This window comes from Ursus maritimus, unplaced genomic scaffold (assembly GCF_017311325.1).
Source record: "Ursus maritimus isolate PB19 unplaced genomic scaffold, ASM1731132v1 scaffold_67, whole genome shotgun sequence".
Taxonomy (NCBI): domain Eukaryota; kingdom Metazoa; phylum Chordata; class Mammalia; order Carnivora; family Ursidae; genus Ursus; species Ursus maritimus.
In genome coordinates, this window is record NW_024426852.1 from 58,002 (window position 1) to 69,466 (window position 11,465).

At 33.8% G+C, this 11,465-nt stretch overlaps 1 protein-coding gene across 1 annotated transcript; it reads left to right on the forward strand.

Annotated features, from left to right (window-relative positions):
• The first annotated feature begins 3,644 nt into the window (after window positions 1-3,644).
• On the forward strand, window positions 3,645-11,425 carry LOC103681019 (olfactory receptor 6C65-like). The gene is given in 3 exon segments (XM_040623741.1): window positions 3,645-3,685; window positions 5,065-5,161; window positions 10,595-11,425. Coding segments are annotated over 3 exon segments (969 nt in total).
• The last annotated feature ends 40 nt before the right edge of the window (window positions 11,426-11,465 follow it).

Consider the following 11,465-nt stretch of genomic DNA (forward strand, 5'->3'; position numbering starts at 1 on the left):
ATCAGCTATCAACATAGTAAAGCAAATTTAACTCAGAGTAACCAGATGAAAGGGAGTAATAAAGACCAATGTGGAAATCAGTGAAATAGAAAACAGAAAAATAAGAAAATATCAATAAAACCAAATCTGATTTCTTGAAAATATCATCAAAATTGATAAATTTTTAGCCAGATTGATGAGAAAAATACAGAGTAGATACAAATTACCATTATCAGAGAAGACCAAGTCTTATCACTGATATTCTACAGTTACTGAGCAAATAATATGGAGGTTTTTGAACAACTTTATGTCAATTAATTAAAAAACATAAAGAAATGGAAAAACAACAAAATTCTGTTCAAGAAAAAAACAATAAATCCCATTCAAGAAAGAAAATTGATGACAGGTCTATATCTAGTGTAGAAATTGAACTTATAATTAAGAAATATCTCACAAAGTAAATTCCACATTCACCAGTGGTTGCTACAAAATATTTAAGGAAGCAATACTAATAATTGTACACAACTGTCCCAGAATATATTGCAGTAGGGAATACTATCCAACTTATCCTATGAGAATAGAATTATCCAGAGAGCAAAATCAGGAAATAGATATTATTAGGAAAATATGGTAACAAATTTCACTTGTGAACAAGCTGCAAATATTTAAAATAATGGCAAATAAATCTAGAAATATGTAAAAAGTTTAATTAATTTTGATCAAGTGAAGTTTTTCTTAATAGTTGCAGAAAAATGTCCAAAAAGCATATCAAATAAAAACTCTCAGAATGCACTTGTGGGGGCGCCTGGGTGGCACAGCAGTTAAGCGTCTGCCTTCGGCTCAGGGCGTGATCCTGGCGTTATGGGATCGAGCCCCACATCAGGCTCCTCTGCTGGGAGCCTGCTTCTTCCTCTCCCACTCCCCCTGCTTGTGTTCCCTCTCTCGTGGGCTGTCTCTATCTCTGTCAAATAAATAAATAAAATCTTTAAAAAAAAAAAAGAATGCACTTGTGATGAGCACTGGGTGTTGTATGTAAGTGTTGGATCACCAAATTGTACACCTGAAACTAATATTACACTGTAAAAGAAACAAAAACAAAAAACACTCAATGAATTGATCTAATAAGTGGCAAATATCAAAAAGGACATCCAAAATATACTTAAAAAAAAAGAAAAAGAAAGAAAAAAAAATAATTAAACTACAGCTAACGTCTTAATTCATTGTGGAAGTCTGAACAATCTGATGCTAAGAAAAAGAATAAGGCCAGGACGGTCACTCTTGATACATCTATTTAATATTATACATTAGATTCTGGGGCACCTGGGTGGCTCAATTGGTTGAATGTCAGACTCTTGGTTTTGGCTCAGGTCATGATCTCAAGGTCATGAGATCAAGCCTTGCATCAGGCTCCACACTCAGCGGGGAGTCTCCCTGAGATTATCTGACTCCCTCTCCCTCTGCCCCTCCACCCCATGCTGTCTCTCTAAAATAAGTAAGTAAGAAAGTAAGTAAGTAAGTAAATCTTTAAAAAATATGTATTATATGGTAGATTCTAATTTATATAATGAAGTTTTAAAAAGGGAAAAAGCATTCAGACTAACAGGAAGAAGCAAAACAGATTTTATTTATGCAGACAACATAAGCACCTTTATAGAAAATCCTATTGACTTCCTGTTTCAGCTCCATCTTTTAGAGTTTGAAAGTCATCACTTCTGCCTTATAAAGGTCAATAACCTTACTTGAACCCATGGTAGAAGTGAAGTTGCAGAGCAATGGCACCCTGAAATCTAGAGACACAGGAAAATCCAGAGTCCCAGTTGATATCTAATTTCACAGAGCATAAGTCACAGGAACCATATGTAGGTAGGAACACTAATAATAGTAATTTTGGCAAATTCCTGGGCACTGAGTGGTTCCTCAAGTTGAAGAACCAGGAAAGATCTCTTGACTCAGGCAAAGATATGGAAGAGTAACTATTCTGAAAAAAATCCCAGGATTCTTCACACAAAGGCCGACACTCCAAGGGAAAAGATTTTGTGAGAAACACTTATGAAGGCTTAGGAACACAGGCTCACTAAAGACTGAGATTTAATCATAAGATTATAGAATGCTATCCCTCTGCCACAATTTACAACCATACCAACATATATCAAAGTATCTCCACCAATATACTTGATAATTTCAAAGGGGAACTTTATGATGGAGAGACCGGGAAGATACCCATTAACCAAGTTAACAAAGTTAACATCAGTAATAAGATGTAGATATCATATACTCCCTGATACAATACACTGAAAAGGGCATACTATCTCTATGGCATTCTCCACAAAATGTATAACCTTGATATAATCAGGAGAAAACAGCAGACAAACAAAATTGGGAACCTTTCTATAAAATAGAGTACTGATCAGTACTCTTCAAATATATTAAGGTCATGAAAAACAAGGAAAGACAGGAAATTTCACACACTGGAGAAAACTAAGGAACGTGATCTCTAATACTATGAAGATTCAGGATTTGATCCTCAGCAAGTAAAGAACATGGACAGAAAAACTGATGAGAATCCAAATAAAATCTGTCCTTCAATTATTTGTATTGTACCAAAGCTAATTTCTTAGTTTTGATAATATTCCATGGTTGCATAAGACACTGCACTTAGAGGAAGCTGAGCAAAATATAGAAACAAATTCTGTACTATTTTTGCAAGTTTTCTAAATCTGAAATTATTGCAAAATGAAGCTCTTTTTAAAATCCTGTATTTAATCCTATCTTCCTAAATGCAAGAAACCACTCTACTAGCCATGTACAACCTCATAAAATGGTACATGCTATGGCTACACCATCACCCTCTTATTCAGACATGTCTTTGAATTCCTTATTGATGAAAAAAAAGAATTTAAATTACATAGACATCATAGTTACTTTATTTCCAACCAGCTCACAGATTTTAAGATCATTTTGAAGGGCACTGTTCAATAATTCTCTATCTTATAGAGTCAAGTATAATTATATCAAGTTAGCCCCTGAGGAATATTTCTATTGTGGAGCCAACAGTGAAACTGTCTCACACATAGCTTAAAGAATCAGTTTTCAGGTAGCTGAGGCAGGCTTCAAAACCACATTGTGTTAGCTACTAAACTATTCTGCCTTTTGGGGTTATAATTACTTTTAATATATACTAGCCCAGAGAAGTCAGATTATAGAAAAAAATCTATAAATACTCCATGACATATACTCTTTTTTTAGTTCTTCCATAAATCTAGAATAATGGTTTCTTAAGGATACAAAAGTACTAATTCAAAGAGATACGTGCCCCTCAATGTTTACTGCAGCATTATCAACAATAGCCAAATTATGGAGAGAGCCAAGATGTCCACCAACTGATGAATGGATAAAGAGTGGTATAGATATACAATGGAATATTCCTCAGCCATCAAAAAGAATGAAATCTTGCCATTTGCAATGATGTGGATTGAGCTAGGGAGTATTATGCTATGCAAAATAACTTGGAGAAAGACATCATATGATTTCACTCATATGTGGAATTTAAGAAACAAAACAAACATGTTGAGGAGAGAAAGAGAGGCAAATCAAGAAACAGACTATAGAGAACAAACTGATGGTTAGCAGAGGGGTGGTGGGTGGAAGGCTGGGTTAAATGGGTGATGGGGATTAAGGAGGGCACTGGTGATGAGAACCAGGCATTGTATGTAAATGATGAATCACTAAATTCTACATCTGAAACTAATATTGTACTGTATGTTAACTAACAGAATTTAAATAAAAACTTGGATAGAATAATGGTTTCTTGAACTTTCTTGTTGACATTTTATTGAATCAATTTTGAACATTTCTCCCCTAGGATTATTTCTTTCCAATAACATATACAGATAGATGATAGATAGATGATAGATAGATGATAGATGATAGATAGATAGATAGATGATTGATAGATGATAGATAGATAGATTGATTGATTGATAATAGATAGGTAGGCAGATAAAATTTCCTTTCACAGTGTTTGGAAAACTGTTTCCACCAGAGAATTAAGATTATTTTATCTGCATCTTTCAAAGCAGAGGTGTGAGAGAATAGAACCATCCTAAGGGAAAATACTTTTATAAGACCCTATATATGTTTGTGAGAGAAGCTGTTAGCATGTGCTAAGGTGTGTTGTTTGTTTACTATAGAAGAAAGAGTCAAATAGGTAAGACATACAAGTCAGAAAGATATTTTTTAAATATGTTATAGATAAATTATATCCAACATTTTTTATTTCTATATTTTTTGTTTTGATAATTACTTTTTTATCAAATATTTTGAGTATAGTTGACACACAATGTTACACTAATTTCACATAACTTAGTGATGTGACAAGTTTATACATTACGCTTTGTTTTCCAGAAGTGGAGCTACCATCTGTCCCATTACATCGCTATTACAATCATTAACTGCATTCCTTCTGCTGTGATTTTTGACTTATTCATTCCATAACTGAAAGGCTGTCTCTCCTTCTCTCCTCACCCATTTAGCCCAGCCCTCCAGCCCTCCCCCTCTGGCAACCAGCAGTTTGTTCTCCATACTTATAGATCTGATTCTGTTTTTTGTTTGTTTATTCATTTGTTGTTGTTGTTGTTGTTGTTTTTAGATTTCACTTATGAGTGGAATCATATGATATTTGTCTTTCTCATTTGTCTGATTTAATTCACTTAGCATAATACTCACTAGGTCCAACCACATTGTCACAAATAGCAAGATTTCATTTTTTTGTGGCTGAGTAATATTCCATTGTACATTATTATTTTTCTTTTTGAGGGTAGATATTGCATTTTCAGAAGAGCTTTATACTGAAATATATGAGAATACAATGAGTTAATGTAGGAATAGTAAATTAATATATGATGTAATAAATAATAGAGTTTTTGAAATATTTAGTTTCTATATACCACAAAATCATTTTTTCTCTGAGAGAAAAAGACAACAATGATTTTTTTAAGTGTGTGAATATTTTGTTTACTGGTGTCATAGCTTTCTTATTTCTTCACCTAATTTACAGCTAAAATAAAGAATACAGTAATAAAGAAGGAAAGTAATAAGAAATTACACAGAAGTAACAGAGTTTATTCTTCCTGAGTTGACAAATCACCCAGGGTGACAAGTTGTAGTTCTCATATATCTTCTTGTTACCTACATGCTAAGTGTGCTAAGTGTGACTGGGAACCTGATTATTATCACAAACAATCACCCTTTCAGATCTCTACCTGCAGACTTAAACGTACTTCTCTCAGAACTTCTCATTTCTAAAAATATAATTCAAGTCTGTCTGCCTTTCAGATTCTTTGTTACCCCTGTGACAGAGGATAGAACCATTCCCTACAATGGTTATGTGGTTCAGCCACCATAGTCACTATGCTATACATTATATTCCCAGGATGTGTTTATCTTATAACTGGGAGTTTTTACCTTTTGACCACCTTCACGCATTACCCACATTTCTATCCCCTGCCACTGGCAATCATCAATCTGCTCTCTATATCTATGAGTTTGTTTTGTTTTGTAGTTGAGATTCCCACATATACGTGAGATCATACTGTATTTGTCTTCTTCTGTCTGACATATAACTTAGCACAATGCACTCAAGGTGCATCCATATTGTTGCAAACGGCATGATTTCTTTATTATAGTTGAGTAATATTCCATTCCATATATATATCACATTTTCTTTATCCATTCATCCATCCATGGACTCTTAGATTGCTATTATGTCTTAGTTATTATCAATAATGCTGCAATAAACATGGGAGTGCAGGCATCTTTTCAAGTTAATGTTTTTATGTCCTCCAGATGAATACCCAAAAGTAAAATTGCTGGATCATAGGGTAGTTCTTTTTAGTTTTCTGAAGACCCTCCATATGGTTTTCCATAGTGGCTGCACCAATTTACATTCACACCAATAGTGCACAAGTGTGCCCTTTTCTCTATATCCTCTCCAACACTTGTTATTTCTTGTATTTTTGAAAATAGCTCTTCTAACAAATATGTGATCTCATTGCAGTTTTGATTTCCATTTTCCTATGATTGGTACTGTTGAGCACCTTTTCATGAACCGGTTGGTTATTTGTAGGTCTTCTTTAGAAAAATATCTATTCAGTTTGTCTTCCTGTTTTTAATTGGATTGTTTCTTTGTTTGCTATAGAGTTGTAGGTGTTCTTTATTTATTTTGGATATTAACTCCTTATCAGATATATGATTTGCAAATATTTTCTCCCATTCCACAGGTTGCCTTTTCATGTTGGTGATTGCTTCTTTTGCTGTGCAAAGATTTCTAATTTGATATAGTCCCATTTGTTTATTTTGCTTTTGTTGCTTATGCTTTTGGTGTCATATTCAAAAAATCATTGTCAATACCAATGTCAAGGACTTTTTCCTATGTCTTCTTCTTTTCCTTTTATGAATCATTTATTAAGACTTTAAGATAATGGACAAAAGTATTCTTTCCAAATGGATTTTTTAAAGACATTCAGTTTTGTGGCTTTTTTTTTTAGATGTAACTCAAATGAAAGAAAGAAAGAAAGAAAGAAAGAAAGAAGAAAGGCAAAGAGAAGGAAAGAAAGAAAGAAAGAGAAAGAAAGAAAGAATTCCTATGTCTTCTTCTTTTCCTTTTATGAATCATTTATTAAGACTTTAAGATAATGGACAAAAGTATTCTTTCCAAATGGATTTTTTAAAGACATTCAGTTTTGTGGCTTTTTTTTTAAATGTAACTCAAATGAAAGAAAGAAGAAAGAAAGAAAGAAAGAAAGAAAGAAGAAGAAAGAAAGAAAGAAAGAAAGAAAGAAAGAAAGAAAGAAAGAAGAAAGAAAAGAAAGAAAGGCAAAGACAAAGAAGGAAAGCAAAAAAATTCAAATTCAGTTGACTATCACTGAGTATATCCACTGCTTAAAGGTCAGGGTTTCCTGGCTGATATTGGTGTAAAAGTGAAGTAAAATCTCAAGATGGCCTTTTAGGTTTTATCTTGTCTTTACCATTATTGATATGAGACAGTTTACCATAATCATTACTTCTGGTCTTACAAATGCTCCCTTTTATGCAAAGTAACAACTAGTGTTTTAGCTTTGATTTCAGAGTGGGGCACAGACCACATGGTCTAACATTCCCATGACACCATTAATCAAAGCCTGGAATCCATTAGCTAGTGACCTAAAATTAAACTAAAATACCCATTATTGGGTCCCACATTTTACCTATTCCATCAAAATTCAAGTATGCAAATATTTATTTAAAGAAATTTAATAATCTGCTAATTCAACAACTAAAAATGCATGGTCTTCTCCAAAGAGAACCTCAACTGTACTGTAAAAAAAAATACTTCATCCTGTTTGTACTGTTGGGATTTTTTTCTAGGAGCATCAATGAGAATACCTTTTCTTTTAAAATAAGAATCAGAAAGATAATTTAAGAAATAATCAAGAAAGAGATACTTTTTTCATCAGTATTTCCTTTTACTTCAAAGTCTAATATTATAGGTAGAATTCTATATTCCTCCAATATATAATGGCTCCCAAGGGAACCCAACTAAAAAGTATTGTCAAAATTAATTATATTTGAGATGCACTATTTTTCTGTCTCCAGAGATGTTTCTGTTAGGTTTCCCTCAAAAACAAACTCTCCAATAATGATATATACTCAAAAACACATAAAATTTGTCTTGCTTCTTTTGGAGAAAAGTTTTCTGGAAAACTTATATCACTGAGCAGTATCAGAAAAATCATGAAACACATGACATTTAAATTCCAAAACAAAATATTTTTGAAAGTATGCTCATTGGATTTTCTCATCCTCACAGACTGGATATTTGATTGAGAAATGCATGGATTGTAACAAAAGGGAATCTGAACAAAATCTTTAAATTTTAAATAATGAGTGCACAAATGTGAATCAAGTTTATAAATGTAAAAATGAAGGAACATTTTTCTATCTAAAACATTGTGCTTCTCTTATTACGCATAATCAGAAAAATATCTAAATTTAAACTATGACTTGGATCCATCAAGGACTATCATAAAGTGAGTATGTTTCATGTTAATTGACATTGTTAATTTATCTTTACAAATCATAGAACTCTAACAACTACTCTCTTTGAAATGTGTCATGAAAGTATCTTGTTAATTCTTCCATTATTTTCTCTTCCTATAGCTTCCTAAATTTGGCATAGCTGAGCTCATAAATGTATCACACTTGTTTAGGAAGAAGTCAGGTAGCATTTTTTCTTTTAGCCTGACCTAATCTTGTATGACCACCCATCGTCACACCAGCTGCAGGATAACCCCATGTTATTCTCATCTGCACATTCCTGACATTTCATACTTTGATTTTGTTATTAAATTAGACTATCCTCATAGTTTACTACATTATTGCCAATCTGGTTTCTCTCTTTCTAGCACAGAAGCCCCCTTATTTGTAGGGCATGTGTTTCAAGACCCCAGTGGATTTCTGAAACTATGAATAGTACTGAACCCTATATAGACTGTTTTTTCCATACACACATACATGCCTACGATAAAGTTTAATTTATAAATTAGGCACAGTAAGTGATCAATAACAACAATAAAACAAAGCAATTATAACAATGTATTGTAAAAATATGTGAGTACGGTCTCTCTCTCAACATATCTTATTGTAGTATATTCACCCTTCTTCTCTTCATGAGGTGAGATGATTAAATCCTTAAATGAGATGAAGTGAGGTGAAGATACCCATGTGACGTAGCATTAGGCTACTACTGACCTTTTTTTTTTTTAAAGATTGTATTTATTTATTTGGCAGAGAGAGCAGAAGCAGGGGGAGCAGTGGAGGGAGAGGGAGAAGCAGACCTCCCGCTGAGCAAGGAGCCTGATGTGGGGCTCGATCCCAGGACCCCAGGATCATGACTCGAGCTGAAGGCAGACACTTAAACGACTGAGCCACTCAGAAGTCCTACTAATGACCTTCTGATGAAGGTCAGAAGGAGGGCCTTCTGCTTCGAGACTGCAGTTGAAGGTGGGTAACTGAAACCGTGGAAAACAAAACCATGGATAAGGGAAGACTGCTGTACTGGTAGAAGCACCCCATGCTGAACTACATCGGTAAATATCTTTATTTAGTATTTATTAAGTATCTACCTCACTGGGATTCCAAAACTCTCATTACCTAAAGCTCCCGCTTTGTTGACACACACTGTCTGTTTATCTATCCGGATTGACTAGTTCAGAATAATCAATGCATGAATGCAGAGCTGAACCCATACAGCCAAAGAAATCTCTGGATTTTTGAGGGCATTTTTAACCTGGTATTCATATACATTATTCAATCATTAATTTGTTCTTTAATTCATCAAATAAAATTGAATCAGAATTTGTGTTAAGCACTGGGAATGGTGCAGTCGAAGACACGGAAGTAACCTATCTACATACACTGCTTACACGACCTTGGGCAAGTTACAGAACCACTGTGTACCTCAGGTTCCTCATCTGCAGAGTGAGTCTCTTAGATAGACCTACCAGAAGCATGCTGGGGCACAAAATAAAGCTGTTTAGATCTTTGCCATAATATTAATACTAATGATAATAACAATAATAAAACTTTTAGATTTGTTGTATGATTATTAATTACTATTATCTCTGTTCCAATATACTTCTTTTCTCTATGACATCCTCGAAAACTACAGTTTAATAAACAAGAAAACTATCAGATTATTATTTTTGAAAGCGAAGTTTGACAAAAGCTGTCATGCAACAACTGTCTGAAATAATTAATCTTAGAGGGAATAATCTGATTTCTTTCACTGTTTATATAATTGACTATATTTAAAAAGTCCAATTTAAACAGCCCTTTTATACTATGACCTTGTTTGTTTATTTGTTTGTTTTAATAAGGGTTGTCATTGTTTGTGCCAACTTTAGTCAAAGAGTAGCAAACAGGGTCAATTTTATATAAAGGCTAAAGGGAATGGATTTCAGTGAATTCCCCATAAATACAGTATTTTCTGTTTGATTTTTTACTATAAATATAAAACAAGACTTATACAGAAAATATTGCATTCTGACTCAAAAATAAGTTTTTCAATGGCAAAATTAAAATATAGAATTTTATGGGCATTAAGTTTTCAAAAATAGTATATATTTCAATAACTTGTTTAATCTTCTCGAATTACTTCCACAATGAGGTAAGCTAAGTATTTATCATTATTTCTCTTTTTTATGACTGTAAAAAGACTTCCTGTATGTTAAGGAAGTAATTAAAGTATATAGCTGGAAATTAAACATATTTAAACCTCAGTTTTTAAAAATAAAACAGATTAATGTTTCTCTACTAAACAAATTCTGATATGAGTTTGCAATTCTAATGAATAATTATTTTTTCACTTCTTGAGAATGCATGCTCTATCATTCTTTGTGCAGAATAAGAGCACTACAAATATATTTGAAATTATCAAGAGCTGACTTCCACTCTTATTTTTATCTACAGAGCTACAGAATCCAGAGTTTAGTCACGCCAAATAAGACACCACTTAGAGAATTCGTTCTGGACTCACCGACGACCAGAGTTACACACTGTGACATTCCTCTTCATGGAGATCACCTACTTATTGAGTGTAAGTGGAAACAAGACCATCGTCATGTTAACACTAGCAAATGTTCATTTGAAGACTCCCAGGTATTTCTTCCTCAGGAATTTCTCTTTCTTAGAAATTTCATTCACAACAGTCTGTATTCCTAGATTTCTGATCAGCATTGCCACAGGAGACACAACCATTTCTTATAATGCTTGCATGACACAAGTATTTCTTTTACTCCTTCTCGGATCAACAGAGTTTTTTCTTCTGGCTGTAATGTCCTATGATCGTTACGTGGCTATCTGCAAACCTCTACGTTACACAACTATCATGAGTAACAAAGTCTGCAACTTTGTTGCAGGTGGTTTCCTTATTATCTTTCCTCCTGTGATGACGGGCCTCCGGCTGGATTGCCGTGACTCCAATATTATTGATCACTTTACTTGTGACTCTTCTCCTATGCTATCCATTGCTTGCACAGACATAACATTTCTAGAGCTCATGGCATTTTTGTTAGCAGTATTCACACTCATGGGAACTTTGGCCTTGGTGATACTCTCTTATACACTCATCCTTAGAACGATTCTGAAGGTCCCTTCCGCCCAGCAGAGGAAAAAGGCCTTTTCCACTTGTGCCTCTCATATGATTGTGGTTTCCATTTCTTATGGGAGTTGCATTTTCATGCACGTAAACACATCTGTGAAAGAAGGTGTGGCTTTGAGCAAAGGTGTAGCTCTACCTAATACCTCTGTTGCTCCCACGCTGAATCCCTTTATTTACACTGTACAGAATCAGCAGGTGAAACGGGCCCTTAAGGACTTCACCAAAAAACTGTTATCAAACAAGCACTAATAATTATGAACCCCGTAGCTAAAACCACAAATAAACCTTA